The 18,263-nt window shown below is 34.0% G+C and overlaps 1 protein-coding gene across 1 annotated transcript in view; it reads left to right on the forward strand.

The window, feature by feature from the left end:
* LOC136850224 (neurobeachin-like) overlaps positions 1 to 18,263 on the forward strand; it is a 536,778-nt gene that overhangs the window by 1,642 nt on the left and 516,873 nt on the right. The window contains 2 exon segments of the mRNA XM_067123859.1: positions 8,061 to 8,180; positions 8,736 to 8,882. Coding sequence (XP_066979960.1) covers positions 8,067 to 8,180; positions 8,736 to 8,882 — 261 coding nt within the window. The 5' untranslated portion in view covers positions 8,061 to 8,066.

The following is an 18,263-nucleotide window of genomic DNA, read 5'->3' on the forward strand; positions in this document are numbered from 1 at the left end:
TTACGCAAGACCTCTCTCTGGTTTAGTGGACACCTCCAGAAAGCAGTACGTGTTATGTCTCTTGGAAATTAAAAAAAAATAATAATAATAATTTTTCATGTCGAAGAATGATTGTTTTTTCCACTGTAGCGAAGTCTGGAAATTTCCGAAATTGGATCAGTTACTGATCGTACCATTGGGTGTTATTTGATATTATTCTTTTGTATAGTAACAGGTCGCAGTGCGTTCAGTGCAATTGAAGTGGCATAAATGCGTAAACGAAATATCGCGTTTCCTACCGATATCATGAAGCAATTCGTGTTGATATTTCACCGGAATTTGAAATTTTCTCTCTTAGAAATTTGCCGATAAGAATGTGTTTAATAACGTAATGATGCTATTGAAGATGGTTTGTATCAAATTCGCCCACAGATTAAAATTGGGTTAGTAAAGAAATTTGACAGAAATAGGAAAGGGCGCTCTCAAGAAAGGTTGGGTTCAGATTTGATGAAAATATGAATACTGAAAGGTCTTGCTAGCGGAAAATAAAATGACTTAACATTAAAAAGAGTATGTTTATAAATTTGAAATGATTCTTCACGTTACTCTGAAAATGTTTTGAACATCTTTACTATTTTTTATGACACTCGACTTGCTTTTATTTTTTGAGAGGTATATAATAAATTTTGCCTGCTTAAATTAATTATTGTTCATCGCTTTCTTATGAGCCACATTTTAGTTTCACCCTTCTCTTCGGTAGATACAAATACTGAAAAGACATAATAAAGTGAATCATTTTATCAATAAAGAAAAATGGCAAGCCTTTGCAATAAAGGCCTATGGACATTTTCTTCTATTTTGGACAGTAAGAAATTAAATTAAATTTTGATGTCCCCAAAGTATTCCAGGCATTTTCCTCTTCTTTGAAAGGTAGTGTAAAACTTTCTGTTTAAAAGTATAAAGCTTCCTTTTGTTACTACGAGACACAAAGGAATTCTTAAACAGGAATTTTCAGATTCCTGAAAGATGGCTCTTTCGCCGCCGATCAAACTTTTCCTTTGCTGGCGGTGGGCACAATATCGAGGGGAGGGCGAGCTTTCGGTGACGGTCCTATCATCATCATTATATACATACACATATATATATATATATATATATATATATATATATATATATATATATGTATATATAAATATATATATGTAGTTCTCGATATATATATATATATATATATATATATATATATATATATATATATAAATATAAATATATATACACATATATATATATGTATGTATGTCGAGAAATACATATATATATTTATATATATACATATATATTATATATATGTATATATAAATATATATATATGTAGTTCTCGATATACATACATACATATATATATATATATATATATATATATATATATATATATATATATATATATATATATATATATATATATATATATATATATATATATATATATATGTATGTATGTATATATATAAAGTTTTCGTAAGAAGTGGCTGCTTATAATAACCATTTCATATAGAAGCCTTATCAACAGCTCGTCGACCCTCATACTCCCACTGCACCATTCGTCAGTATCCGGGGTTCACTTTTGCTTCCTTGCTTCACCTGTTCTTTAGTGGCTTGCTTTTTGTCATTATTTTTGATCTTTACATTTACTCCTGAACACTAATCAGATCAACCGCTTCACATTCATCTTCTTACTAACATACATTTTCCACATTTCGAGCTTCCAAGATCGAAATTTGCTGGCATCAGCTTTTTACCCTGTGTACGAACACTTTCAAGCTGTTCTCCAATGTCCTCACGATCAACAACAATCCCTGAATCATCAGCAAACGTCAGCCGCTCCACACAACTTTCCCGACCTCGTTTCGTATCGCAAATTTTATACACACCTCTCATGTCCATTCTGTACCTTGTCTTCTTACTTAATCCACAAAATTCTAGACAAAAACGGAGACAGATCTGACTCTCGTCAAATACCCAGTTTTACACCAAACCAGTCACTTTATACTTTGACATAATAATATAAGAAGCTTCACTTTCCATATGAAAATTTCTAATAACTGTCAACAAAATTTCTATACTATAAATCCTCACCTCACAACACGGTTCATCTGTCAGTTGGATGATAAGCTTTCGCCGTGTCCATGTACACCATAGAACGTTTTTCCTTTACTTTCAGAATTCTCACTCCCATTTATAGACAGACACTTATCGGCACCAGTTATCTCTCCTGATTTCTAGGTAGACTTAAAATTCATCGAAGTACTATTAATCTCTTCTCTTCCGTTGAAACCTTTCCCCTCATCCAGACATACCAAACACACCCTGGTCACCTCCTCAATCATTGCAGTATGTCTCTGGTCATTCCATCAATTTTGGTCCCCTTCTCATCTTCAGTATTTTGATAACCTTTTTCACACCCAAAACATTCACTTCCATAATTCTGAAACTTCACCCACCCCTTCTACTCCTGCATCAACCCAGATCTGTCTCTTTTGCTCTTGGTATTCAGCAGCTCTTAAAAAAATTCATTTCTGTCGACACAGATCTCCATTCTCTTCGTAGATTTGCATCTGTCAACCTCAGATCCATTTGCATGTTCATTAACATTTTCTCCTTATTTTCTATCCGCCAATACCAGTTCGTTTCTCTCTCACTTATTTCTCAAATGCCTTGACATTATCTTATATAAATTTATATACTGTGCATGAAGGATTCTTTCTTTCATGGATGACACCATTTGTCTCTCTCTCTTTATAAATGTGTATATATATATACATATATATATATATATATATATATATATATATATATATATATATATATATATATTAAATATATATATATTCATATACGAGTATATATAATATTTATATATATATGTATGTATGTATTTCTATAAATATACACACACATAATATATGCACCTATTTTCTTAAAGAGGTAGTTAGCAGTCTGGTTTTCAGAATGTCTTTGGTGGTGACCTTTCTTGCCCCATAACTATATACTAAAATACTGTATGTGTGTGTGTGTGTGTGTGTGTGTGTATATGTATATATATATATATATATATATATATATATATATATATATATATATATATATATATATATATATATATATATATATATATAATTGTCTTCATGATTGTTTGCCTTTTCTAGGTAGGATATACTAGAATAACGTTTGGACATGAGTGTCATCTTCGTTTTCCCTGATCATGTCCCATTTTAATCCCGAATTGTGTCCTGTTTCTTATCTCCTTGTTCTACATTGAGTAGATGGTAGGATGTTAATACAGAAACCTTTCTCAACATTTCACTCCTTGCCCCAAAAGAATCAAGTCGTGTGATATGTCAAAAATTATCAACATATTATCACCAGTGGGAAAAAATACTAGCTTGATTATCGCTTAAAAATTTATTTATAAATTGACTGCCTGATTATGATACTCCTTTGCTCGATATTTAATTGAGGGATTTTTCCTCATTTTTTTTTAATTTTTCTTTGGTTGTATTCGATAGATTGCACTGTGGATATTCCATAAGAAATTGCCACAAGGCTACAGGAATTGGGGATATTGGGTTACTATAGTAATGTATCAACCGATTTGATCCATTCTCTCTCTCTCTCTCTCTCTCTCTCTCTCTCTCTCTCTCTCTCTCTCTCTCTCTCTCTCTCTCTCTCTCTCGTTGGTCATTCTTTTAATTTTAATCGCGATAAAGGAATCATTATCCTTTATTAATCGATGACTTTATCCTTATTACCTTGCCATCGTTCTAAGAGGCTTTGCAGGAAGAGGAATCCCATATCTCGTTAAGCTGAGACATGGGGGTGTTTACCCCCTTCCCCCAGAGGTCCTTCCTCTCATGCCTGACCCTCCCCCATCCCCAAGGTTAAATTGATATTCCTAGTTGATTAATTCCTAATATTATGTAGTTCTGACAGCATCCAATCTCTCGCCCTTGTGTCCTTCGATAGGGTCATTAAGATCTCTGTCTTGCACAAGTCTTAGGGCTTTAGGATTTTAGCTTCAAGACTGATAGATCTATTCGCAAGGTTTCAGTGGTACTTAGGGTTAAGCAGGTGTACCGGGAAGTGATAAGATGTTGATCTTTTGTTGCCGATTTAGTTGTCCCTAAGCCACCACTAGCTTTCACTCTTCAGTAAGTTACCTCCTTAGGACACAGTGGAAAATCGTTGGTTTTTAAACCCCAGTGTCTTGAAAAATACTTTTTACCCATTTTCCAAATAATTTTTATAGAATTTTAGCACTTTTCGTTTCTCGGCTTCTTTACCATCCTAAATTTTCCTTTCATTATTTTGTTGTTTTAAATCTTGGTTTCTCATTTAATTTTCGTCAGCTGTTTTACAAATAACATCAGATCATTTTCAGGCGTTCATCTCGGTATTTTATTTTATGTATTTATTTTTTTTTTTTTTTTTTGTTGCTGTAAGAAGGTTTGCTCGAACCATTTGCCGGTGTTATACCTTAGAATTGCATTTTTATCGCTTCAATAAGTTTCCTAACGACTTGAAAACTATTGGCTCTCTCTCTCTCTCTCTCTCTCTCTCTCTCTCTCTCTCTCTCTCTCTCTCTCTCTCTCTCTCTCTCTCAGCAATATGATGAAACTACGCTAGATAAAGCAAGTCAAAGAGAAGATTGTTATTTAGACTGAGAGCTTTATTGTCCAATTCTTTTGCCAGATCATTTTGTGGCGGATTTCTCAAGAAACCGCAGAGAAATTACTTGGACCTGCTTTGAGGTTTCCTTCTGAATTCGTGCTCTTACCGTCTGCATTCTTTTTTTAAATGTCATGCTGGCATTTGTTTGTCTATTTAGGTGTGGATTATTTTGTAGAATACGAGCTACTGCGATTTTATTGTGTGTTGAAGTGTGGACGTTTCGTAATAGATTCAAGTGCCGCAATGTGCTGGAATTCATCTTTAGCGATTGTGTTTAAGCAAGTATTTTGTGAAGTGTTGAATGTTATGGGAGTTTATCAGAATTCAATTTTTGGGTAAAACTCCTCGAATGTTCATTTTATTTCTTCATGAAATGTTACAGGTCATATGAAATGTCTCTTAGTTGAGTCTCGTTTTTAGTTTTCCGTAAAAGAAAACTGTTGAGATGCCTATTTGTCTGTCGGCACGTTTTCTGTCCGCCATCATATCTTAGAAACTACTGAGGCTAGAGGGCTGCAAATTGGTATGTTGATCGTTCACCCTCCAATCACCAAACATATCAAATTGCAGCCCTCTTGCCTTAATAGTTTTTATTTCATTTAAGGTTAAAGTTAGCCATGATCGTGCATCTGGCACCACTGTAGGTGCCAACAACACAGGCCACCACCGAGCAGTGGGTGAGAGTTTCATGAGCCGCGCGGATGAGAGTTTCATGGGCCGTGGCTGAAAGTTTCATACAGCATGATACGCTGTACAGATTACTCGATTGTTCCGAAGAAACTTCGGCGCATTTTTTACTTTTGTTACTTATACTTTAGAGGAGTTTTGGAAGATTTAAACAAAATTTTCAACGATTTTGAGTTTTTTTTTTTGTATTTTAAAGGACATATTCGTCTTTTTCTGCTGCTTTATTCATGTTACAACGCATAATTTGGATACCTTGTTATCTTGTATGTCATAGGGCTCTCAGTTAATATCAGTGACAGAATGTATTGCACAATCGAACCTCACTGCAGCTGAATGGTTCTCTTATTTCCCGTAGTTTGATACATATATTATGTAAAGTTTTATGGTATACAGATGATTCCCTGAAATGGGAATTCCGACTGAGTCTTTTGAGTGAAGTTTACCTAACGCCACTGGAAACAAGTTGGGATTCTGTAGCAAGTTTTTGTCAATGATATCAGCGTTAAGGCTCTTGGAAATTGTCGTGGTCCCTGAAAATAGGAGTCAACAGTATTTGCTCCGCAATTTGATTTTAAGTTTTTCACGTTGAGTAGGGGTCTGTTCAGGAGTCACGTCTGTTCTTGGGAATGGCTAACTTCTTATGTACACATTCCCACAATTTTCATGGCCAGTAATGGGACTTAGTCTTCGTTTAATAGTTCAGACTATACTTTTGCAATGGAGTAATGGCCCTTTGCTTGCAGGTTGCTCGTGACCTCTGAAAGCAATTCGGGTCATAATTTTAAAGCCCAGTTGTAGGAGAATGAGTGTTTGCGTCCTGGAGGGTGGCCTTAGGCATTATAGGTAATAATCTCTGCATTGCGAACTGTGGACACTACAGATTTATTTTGTCGTTTGGAAATGGAGGTCGTTTTTGGTACACAGATAAAACTTTGACCAGTGGATGTGATCGTTTATTCACCAAGTTCCCCTCAAACCTTCTTATGCTTCATTACTGCAGGCTCAAACCTCCTCACTCCAGGAGCGTTAATCCTATGCTCAGATGCCTGTTCTGTGTAGGACTGGGAGACGTGTATGGAATCTTGTGCCCTTGTATAAGAAACCTGTCTTCATTTATTTTTTTCATCTCTAATTTTGAAACCCAGTAAATGATGGGAGTTGTAAATTACTTTATTCGTATGGCGGTAAAATTTATTCGATAAGATTTCATAAGCACCACGTAGGAACAGTTATAACTGGGAACTTTGAATGCAAGAGTAAGTTCAGTCGAAAACTTTCGTAGAATGTTAATACTTGTGAAAGTCCTTCCGTAAAAAATTGGACAGTGCGTGTTTTCTATTTAGCTGTAGTATTGTAGGAGTTCAGTATTACCTTCCTCTACAGAGAAAATATTACCAAGAATCAGTTTCGTAACGAGAGGCTGTATTGAAATTGTAACAAACAATGAACTGGTCCTTTTCAGGACTTTTAGCTCTTTAGTGGTGCGAATGCCAGATGTTGTCGTCAGAGGGGATAAATTAATTCAGTCTTTTATTGCTCTTAAGGCTTCAAACTTTTTACAGCGCACCCGTGTGTGACTGCAGTTGTTAGTGGCCAAACTTTCTTGACCGGCAAACATTACTTAAATATATTATTGTATCAGAGAATCTAAGTTTTCTCCGCTCATCTTTAATGTTACAATTAAAACTTCACAAGAATAAGACAAAACATTAACTGATGATTTTTAAAGTAAGAAGACAAAGAGAATCTAGTGAATGAGAAGAACTCTATGTTTTGAGTTAGCTAAATAGAGAAATAACAATTTTTTTTAAATAGCTAAATACAGAAATAATCAATTGTTTTGAAATAGCTAAATAGAAAACTAATCAGTTGTTTTGGACTAGCTAGATAGAGAAATAGTCGATTGATTTGAATTAGCTAAATAGAGAAATAATCAGTTGTTTTGATGTAGCTAAATAGAGAAATAATCAGTTGTTTTGAAATAGGTAAATAGGAAAATAATCAGTTGTTTTGAATTAGCTAGATAGAGAAATAGTCGACTGTGTTGAATAAGCTAAATAGAGAAATAATCAGTTGTTTTGATTTAGCTAAATAGAGAATCAGTTGTTTTGAAGTAGCTAAATAGAAAAATGATGAGTTGTTTTGGATTAGCTAGATAGAGAAATAGTCGATTGCTTTTATTTAGCTTAATAGAGAAATAATTGTTTTGAATGAGCTAAATAAAGAAATAATTTTTGAACACTTTTAGATCCATCAGTCACTTCAGCGAGAAGAAAGGCAGATTCCACTCTGCCCAGTCATTTAACCCATGCTCATATAAATCCCGGAGTATAGGTGTTTTCTTTATATTTACTGTTGCCAACTTTTTCATTTTGGTCTATGTATTCTTATATTTTTATACGGTTATTTATTGTTTATATCTGTTTTAATCGCCGAAAATTTACAGAAATGTATAAGTAAACTGCTGTACCTTGGCGAATTCAAAATAAATCATTTCATGTTCGTTACTATAGAAGGTTAAGTAGCCACTTCGTGTTGGCAAAATAACCAACCATTAATGATTTTGTCTCCATTTTGATAGCTAATTGTTTAGAACTATATCTTACCCGTATTGGTTCATGGCTTTAATCACAGTAATTAAAATGACTTTGTTATATTACTTCCAGTGGTATATGGTCGCCGTTGTCTACATCTATAACCGATGGAGCAAGAGCGAGATAAAAGTCTTCGTCAACGGACAACTGGCCTCCAACACAGAGATGACTTGGCTATGCTCCACAAACGACGTAAGTGAATTTTCCTTCCATTTCACGAAGAAACTTTTCGTTTATTAATTTTGAGTTTTTTAACGCATCACAAATAACAGTGGTTTCGTTTAAAATTGTCAGAGTATTTGCCTTTGTGGCATCTGGTTAACTAGCGATTTCCTGCTGTACAGAGAAAGACTTTTTTTTATATCTTGTGCAGTTATGCAGATAGACCACTTCCATAATCAATAGTGTTAATATTTTTCGAAAAATGAAGTAGATTTAAATGTTTGTGTGTGAATGTGCTTTCTCTCAGCTTGAGATCGGAAATGGAAATATTTCTTAACTAGAAAGAAAGAAGAAAATACACATACTGCACACACGCGCACATACACACACACACACACACACATGTGTGTGTGTGTGTGTGTGTGTCTGTACGTGTGTCTGCGGGTGCGTATGTATGTTTATAAAATATGGAGATTACCATGCATATGTAAATTTGATTTTCTTCTGGTCATTTGCCCATTCATTCATCATATAATAAGAGAGCATCATCTTAACATTCGGTTTGTTCCTGACGTCCCCTAACAGACATGGGACAAATGCTACATCGGTGCCACACCGGAACTGGACGAGGAGCGCGTCTTCTGCGGCCAGATGAGCGCCGTGTACCTGTTCTCAGAAGCCCTGACGGCCCACCAGGTGTGCGCCATGCACCGTCTAGGGCCCGGATATAAGGTAAGGTCAATTTTGCCATTATCTATAGGAATTGCGGAGTATGTTACGTTATAGTTGAAAGAATTGTTAGGTTATAAGTGAGAGAATTCTCTGAATACCTTCAGTCTGCCGTGAAGACATTCATTGTCGGTTTTGCTATAGATATTTTTGAGAATGTTTTAGTTTTTACAGCCTACAGCGCTGTCTTAATGGCGGTTATGTCAAAGTTTACGCCTTATGAAAGTGCTGTACGCGTCTTAGTGTAGTATCTATAATGCTTGGCTCGTTACCTCGTGCGTAGCACATTGAATGGCCATGGAGGAAGGAAAAGTACTCGGACAGTTCAGTCCAAATCAGAAGACTTGTAAAAAAAAAAAAAAAAAGTCATTCATTACAACGTCCTTTCAAATTTAAGTTCAATTTCCCCTTCAGATTCCTCCGGAAAAATGTGTTTGTGTGTGTGTTTATACTTAGCAAGGTCAGAATCATTGTTAAAACGTCTGCGTTGTGTTCAGGCAGTATTGATTTGAACCAAAATAACCACCAGTAGTGCTTATGTGTACAATAAAAAGAAAAATCCGTGTGAATAGATATTGTGAAAAAGGTTCTTGTTGAATTTGCACCTTGACCTCCAAAGAAAACTCGGTAAAGGCCCTTGTAATTGGGGTGGGGCTGTGGGATATACTTGGTAACAAATCTCATTTATCTATTAAAAGTTTTTTCCTGCCTTTCTTTTAGTTTTGGGGCGTCCATTTTCTTTTTCTAGACAGAATATTCTTGCTCTTGTTTTCGAGACGAGAGGTTTTTTTTTTTTTATGGCTTCGCTTTTATTGTTGGTTTAACTTTATTTTCTGTTTCGTTATATCCTACGGGTCTGTACTTGCCATTAATGTGAAATACTATATCTTTAAACTGAATTGAAAGCTTTCTCTTGATCATTATAAAGTGATCATATTGCTGCGTTTATCCATGTAAGGATATGATTATTACATTATTTCCTCCCATTATGCAAATGTGAATCGTGGGATGATCGTCGGTATACTTAAATATGGAATATTACACGTAAAGGATACTTTGCAATTGCAGAGGCCACAAAAAGGCTTCGTTTATTTTTAACAATGTTCCTCAATCTTTGGGATTTAGTTTTGTGCTCGAAATCATTGACATTTTCATCCTCTAAATTGTGTCTCTATCCGTATAGTTTGCAACAAAGGGTAAAAAGTAAAAGATTACATTTATTTACAAAAAAAAAAAAGAAATATTGCTTTCAGTTAAAAGTATTTCCATTGAAACATCTCTTTTTTGCCAGCAAGATTTTTAAGGTTTTTCGTTTTATTAAAAAACCCGTATAGCGTTGGCTCGATCTTTATTATTCTGTAAATTTCCTGCTGTCAAAGTAAACGTTGTAGCGCCTGCGCTTCCTTTCCCCCTGCCGTGTCGCAGTCACCCAAGCATCAAGAAATCCTTGCAGCTGTGAATAGGTGAGATCAGGCGGAAAGAGTAAACGGCTCTTAATGATTGTGTCCAGTTTTCAAAGGAAGAAAAATTCATTAACCCAAATGCAGGTTTCTGGCACACCGGAGAAATATAATGAACGGAACCCTGGATAAAAATGTGTTTTGTTTGTAGAATTTTAATAACAAAGTTATACTCGCGTGTGTGTGTTTGCATACATACATGCATACATACATACTTATATTTATATATATATATATATATATATATATATATATATATATATATATATATATATATATATATATAGTTATATTTTTTAGAATTTTAATAACAAAGTTATACTCAGGTGTGTGCGTTTGCGAATATACATACATACATACATTCATACATACATAAGCACACATATTTATATATATGTAATATATATATATGTGTATATATATATATATATATATATATATATATATATATATATATATATATATATATATATATATATATGTATATATATGTATGAAGCCCTGAAACTTACAAAAGTAACACGCTTTCTGGAATGGTCAGTAGTTTTATGGATGACCACGAAACACCAGCCGCCATCGGCACATAATTCCTTCGAGCATCCATTGGGCATGTTGTGGGGCCAGCAGCCTCATCCTTAAAGGACTTTGAAAACCGGAAAAGCAACGCCTGTCGCTATATTTTGCAAGGTTAAAAGCTGTAACGGGAAAAGGGTGTACAATGTGTGTGCGTACGACAGTCGATAATAAAGCTCTTTCATACTATACTTGTCGATATATATATATATATATATATATATATATATATACATATATATATATATATATATATATATATATATATATATATATATATATATATATATATATATATATATATATATATATGCCTGTATGTGTATGTGTGTATATATATATATATATATATATATATATACACACAAATGACAAACACGTCCATTATTTACTGGAAATGTGTAGAGACGTGTGTTTAGATTTTCCTATGAAGAGTGTCGTTTTTTCATGTTCTTTCAGTCGCCTAAATCTTCAAAATAATCTTAAAAGAAAATCGCATCCTTCCGCTAAAAAAAAAAACAGAAAGAAAACAGAACAGACTGCCTGTAAAAACAAAGTGAATGATCTTTACTCAATATTTTCTCAGTCTCTCCAAGAACTGGATTCTTTGGAAAGGCTCGGCTATGCAATTGGAGGGTTAATTAAAGTGTAAAGTTTGACAAAAAATGGGTTAAAGTCACTAAGGGGCTTTGTAACGCTCTCTCTCTCTCTCTCTGTCTCTCTCTCTCTCTCTCTCTCTCTCTCTCTCTCTCTCTCTCTCTCTCTCTCTCTCTCTCTCACCAGATTTTGCCCTGTAGAGTGGGAATATCATTAATGGCGTAAGTTATGGTTTTTGTAGCATTTGCTCTAAAGATATTAATGCGGGAACGCTGAAAGATTTTTGGCGATGTCTTTTCCTTGCTCTATCACCATAGGCTTCAAAATTTTGCACATTGCCTTGACTTACAGTCTTGAGAAGAACAACTCTCCGATTCACAAATTTTTTAGTTTACAAATTTATTTCAGTTTCTTTTGGAAGAAAAACTTATCGTATCATTTGTGTTGTGTCTTTGTACATGATATGAAAAACACACACACACACACACACACACAGAGAGAGAGAGAGAGAGAGAGAGAGAGAGAGAGAGAGAGAGAGAGAGAGAGAGGGAGAGAGAGAGAAGAGAGAGAGAGAGAGAGAGAGAGAGAGATGGATCAATCGAACGTCAACAGCGTCGAGAGACAGAGGGTTTATTTGAATTATTATATTGTTAATCCGTGTCATGAAGAGGGCAATAGAAATGAATGATAGAACGACCTGCGGGCAGAGAAGAGACTTTTCCGTCGGTTGGTACTTCAGGGATTGATTTATGATAATCATCATATCACTATTATCATTATTGTCGCCTTCATTGACCCAAAAACTGAATGCATCGCATTTTAGGTTTTCATGTTAGGCCATTATGATGTGACAACTCATGAGAGAGTGTATGCAAATTAGTTGCATCTCTGATCAAAAGGGAATCCCATTGGATATCAATTAATATTCCAGCCGTCAAACAACACGTGATTTATTCATGTTAAATCTCTTTTTACTATTTCGGTTTGATAAAATCTGGGAAATCTCTTTCTGGCTGAACTTTGGTGTATTGATCTTCAATATTGATGTTTTTTGCTTTGATTATGTAATATGCATGGATGTATGCATATTCACAGGCATTACATTTGCTGATGCATCTTTATTTAGACTTAGAGCGAGAGGTGACCACACATATGTATAAGTTAAAGATACACACACACACACACACACACACACACACACACACATATATATATATATATATATATATATATATATATATATATATATATATATATATATATATAGTATACACACATATATATGTATATATACTGTATATATATTCAACAAAGCTCTTCCTCTTGTGTGTGTGTATATATATATATATATATATATATATATATATATATATATATATATATATATATATATATATATACATATATATTTATGGTTATGTATAAACACACATACATACATACATATTCATATGTATATTTATATATGTACACACATATGCACAAACACATATACACACATACTCACACTCTGTAAAAATAACATACATGGCCGTTTATTTCCACATATCTGTTAGTGTAATCTCTAGATTTTATACAGATATGAAAATGTTTGCCTGTAGAAGGCCCGCATACAAAAATATCTGATTGGATTTCAATATTTTTCAGTACGTTTGTATTATATAAACGTGATCCTTCGTTGCTGAAATTCACAAACACTTAATCTGACATTGCTCTGTTTATCTTTGTGTATCCATTTGCAAAAAAAAAAAATAACATACTTTTCGAGATTAGGAATACTGTTGAATTTATGATCCATTCATTTATTTCTCTCAGAGCTTTGCTCGACTCGAAAGGACTGGAATAGACAGAGGAATGAAATAGGGAAATATATTTCTTTTCTTCTTCCTTTTGGCAAATCACAACAGAAATGTCGAGGTTTCCGGGCTACATATTTCCTTTATTGCATTTTTTTGAAAGGAGCCACGGCACAACTTTCTTCTTCAGCTACCATGACTAACGGTGAAATGGGCAAATGGAGTTTCTGTGGCAGAGAGACAGGGGGAGAGAGAGATCAGTTGGAGGCACTGTGTACCCTTTTAAAATTCCTGTTTCCTCTCGTGTGACGGATCTTCTCAAAGACTTGGAATGCATGACGGTCGCTTGTGTCAGATACACAAAGGTTTTCTACATGAGAAATAAATTAAGAAAATACGCCTGCTTATCGGGTGTTCATTTCGTGAATTTTCACTTGAAGAAAGAGGGACTATGCCCCAAAATGTTTCTCAGCTGGTCAGTAGTTATATCACAACTTTTATGATGGTTTTACATATTTATTATAATTATTTTTTTGTGTTGTGTTTACCTGTGTAAAAAGATATGTAAGCATTTTTAGCATTTCGTAAACAGCGTAGAGAGGATTTATATTTGTTTGAGAGGGGGCACAGAAGCTGTCTGAATTATTGTTCATAGGGAACATATTACAGCGTCTTAGCGATATTTTGAAAGGAATCTCAGTCTTTGAAGCAATGTGATTTCCGATTGTTGTCGAACGGTGTGGCCTAGGATCCAGGATTAATTGCTGTCATAGGGATTGGAAAGTAATGCACTACTTTTCTATATTGTCTTTGATATTTGTCGGAAATGTCCAAGTCATATAAATTCATTTACCTGGTAAGACATGATGCATCATCTCAAGGTGGGACAGAACTGGAAGGATTACTTTGTCACCGAGGACCGGCTGGCATCTGTTACAGCTGATTCGTTGTCGCCTCTTGATCGTTGCAGATGCAAATAATATTTTAATGGCTGTATAATTGCTTACATCAAGCTTCGTGGTTTTATCCTGTCTTGTTATATGTATCTATGTACATACTGTATATACATATACATATAACATGAAGAGACAAAACTATGAAGCTTGATGTTTATATATATATATATATATATATATATATATATATATATATATATATATATATATATATATATATATATATATATATATATATATATATATATATATATATATATATATATATATATATATATATATATATATATGTGTGTGTGTGTGTATATATATATATATATATGTATGTATATGTGTATATATATGTATATATATATATATATATATATATATATATATATATATATATATATATATATATACATACATATACACATATATTATGTATATTTATATTTATATTTATATATATATATATATCACTATATATATATATATATATATATATATATATATATATATATATATATATATATATATATATATATATATATTTATATTTATATATATATATATATATATATATATATATATATATATATATATATATATATATATATATATCACTCTTTGTTGATGTGTTGACGTTTGTCTGTCCAAACCGAATATTTGAGAGAAGACCAGTAAAATTTCACCTCCCGCATCTATCTTCTTCACGACAATTGTCCGGATTGCAGCCGCACGTGCATTCTCTTGTAATGTGTGGGGGCCGCATGCAATGAAATGCATATTGCGAACGGCTTCTTCGCAAATGACTTCCCTGCAAATGACACTCATGAGATATGTCACCCTCAGGAAATGATGAGGCTATCGCCTTGGCTCGTTGGCAAGAACTACAGTGATAGCCATCATTATTGCCAGCCCGATTCATTCCTGCTTTCTTTTTCCGTCTGGTATGGCTTCATTTGGTTATTTTATTTTCTTCTTTTCTTCGGGCTCCTTGGCAGGGTTGCGAATGTGTATTCTTTTTACCTTATTATCCAAACGAAGGCCAGTTTATATTTTGGACAGGTGGCACTGTAAGAATGGCTGGAAGTTTTGTGTGTATATATATGCGTATGTATATATATATATATATATATATATATATATATATATATATATATATATATATATATATATATATATATATATATATATATCCATATAATATACATTATCCAAAAATATAATTACTCAACACAAATCGCTAATTAAAAAGGATTTTTTTTTTTAAGCAGTAGGATACACTTATATTGCATAATTATGTTTACAGATTGAGGAAGTAATAATTTTAGTGTCTTTAAAAATCAATTTTGGTAAAAACGCTTCTCTAGATTTCCATCCCCGTGGTCAAAGAGTCAAATAGTGGAAGTGAAAAGGGCACCATCTGCCCATCAGTCCGCTCACATATTTTAGAGATAGCTTCTGGTAGCAAATTAACATCTGTAGACAGCGTAGAAAGTCTGCAAATAATTTCAGAACGAAGCGGTGGGGTGGGTTGGGTGTAAAACATTATTTCCGTCTGGTTTTTTTTTCCTTCTTCTTTTCTGAGTGTGGGAATTGGGTTGAGCCGGAAGGAATTGACTCTCTATATCAGCTTTAGAGATTGCTTTTAAATTTGCAGAAGATGAGGTTTTAATGTTTCACGACAATCCCAGTGTGTGGTGGCTGTACTAAAGGGGAAAAAATTATTTTGAGGAATTTCGATTTTCAGCGATGGTGCAAGTTCATTTTAGGTCAGCATTATCAATTTCTTGGCCGACAAAAATTTGTCACAACATTAATTTCAGTCAATTTCCCAAAATGAGATGCTAGTTTGCTGACATCTTGTAAGATAAATCTCATATAATGCGTGCTGAGGATGGCAGAAAAATAGTCTCATTTACAAGAGCAAGAAATGTTAAATTTTATCATCTGATTCACACGCCCATAAAAATATTGATTTATTACCCTGTTATGATTTGGAGGAAGATATTATGTCTGTTTTGCCAGCGTTATCCGCAGCAGCGCATTATAGATTTCACATATCGATTATCATTTTATGGAAAATTACCGAAAACCGTAATGGTTAACGGAGCGCATCGACCCATATGAACTAGACTACATCTCTTGGAGGATATCCAGTGGTACCGTGCCAACTGCCATAAAACCGTGCTTGGTTCCTTTCTTCTCTTTTTTTTTATCATTCAGACACAATTCTCTGCGGTATCGGGTACCACGTGTGGAGAGGACACTTTCATTTAACGTTGCGTTATTGCGTAACGATGTTGCATGAAGTTGCTGCGCGCTCTAGGAAGTAAAAGTGAAGTGAATACCAGAGATTCTAGATTGGGAAGTTTAAAAAGTGCCAGTTAGATATATGAAGTGTTAATTGCCGGCTGAGTGCCGTAGAAATTGAGAATGAGAGAATTAGTTACTGTTGTTACAGAAGGAAAGTATATCTAGGCGATGACATCTGTTGACACTCTTGGAAAGGAATGGGAAATGAGTAATGCTAGATCGCTGTGGTCGCCTTCGATAGTAACGTTCTTTTATTGCTGGAAAATAAAAGTTCTGGCAATAATAGCTCTCTCTCTCTCTCTCTCTCTCTCTCTCTCTCTCTCTCTCTCTCTCTCTCTCTCTCTCTCTCTCACACACTTTTTGCCTTATGTATAAAAATGAGCATTTAACGCCCTGCTGGAAAGAACGTTCAGCAGTATATAATTTAAGATTTTAAAAGTATTGCGGTGATTTTATTACTTCCTTAAAACCTCAAATGTAGATTTCCGTGGGACATCTATTGCTAAGAGCTAGATGTTATTGGCGTGTAAAGGTATATTAAGAAGCTTCCAATAGCTATTTAAAAAACATTAGAACTAGATAAATAGAAATATTTTAGAAATAGGTGTATTGTGAAAAAAGTAGATCAACCTGACATCCTTCACACTACTTACTAAAAAAGTAAAAATGAATATCACAAAGAGAAATTATGTGTGATACTGCTGACTCTTAAACTAACGAAACATGGACTCCTGAAGTGGAAATTCAGTACTGAAATGTAAACTCAGTACTGAAGAGGAAATTCAGCATATACTGCAACGCTGAAAAATTTCTCAGCAGTGCATGGACTCGACAAAAGGAAGAAAATATCGAACTGCTTAGTGACTGGCTAAAAGGATTTGGATAATTAGAATGAGAGGTTATGATCCCAACGTTAGGTCCATTTACATAAGTGCTTAGTTTCCACAGCCTGATTGAGTGTATCACTATAGAGAATCCTTTGATTAAAAGTGGAGTGTTACCCTGAATGGAGTTTCGATGTAACATTCATGAATGCCTCGCTTTCCGAGCTTGAATTCTCTGGAGGGAGGTTCACTGGACCAATTACTGTCAGAATTTGGATTCTGAAATGCAAGGTTCAGCATTGTAATGGTAAAATCTTCGTTATCGAAACGTATTCCCCTATAGCAAGGGTTATATGAAAGAACAGAATTCTAAATTGAAAAAGCTCTCATTTCTTGAATTTGTATTTCTCACTACTTCGCTAAAGTTTGGGTATGACGTTTGGATTTGACCTTAAATACCATCCATCCTTCCCAAAGGACAGGAAAGATATGGCAATGCTTAATTCTTTGTTGACAGAGCCCTTGTACCCAGTAGAAATGCTCAACAATGACGACTTATTTGCCCAAAGAGCATGCGCCGTGATTCCTCATATACTAATATATTTAACAGCTGGACATTCGCTGACAAAGCTAAGTGGCCAAATGAGGTTCTATATTTGCATTGCAAAATTTAGTTCTCTTAGAGCTTTACTCACTAGAGGGACGTTCGATATTATTCCTTGAATCCTAAATCCTATATATATATATGTATATATATATATATATATATATATATATATATATATATATATATATATATATATATATATATATATATATATACACACACACACACACACACACACACACATATATATATATATATATATATATATAT

Source organism: Macrobrachium rosenbergii, chromosome 21, assembly GCF_040412425.1.
Source record: "Macrobrachium rosenbergii isolate ZJJX-2024 chromosome 21, ASM4041242v1, whole genome shotgun sequence".
Lineage (NCBI taxonomy): Eukaryota > Metazoa > Arthropoda > Malacostraca > Decapoda > Palaemonidae > Macrobrachium > Macrobrachium rosenbergii.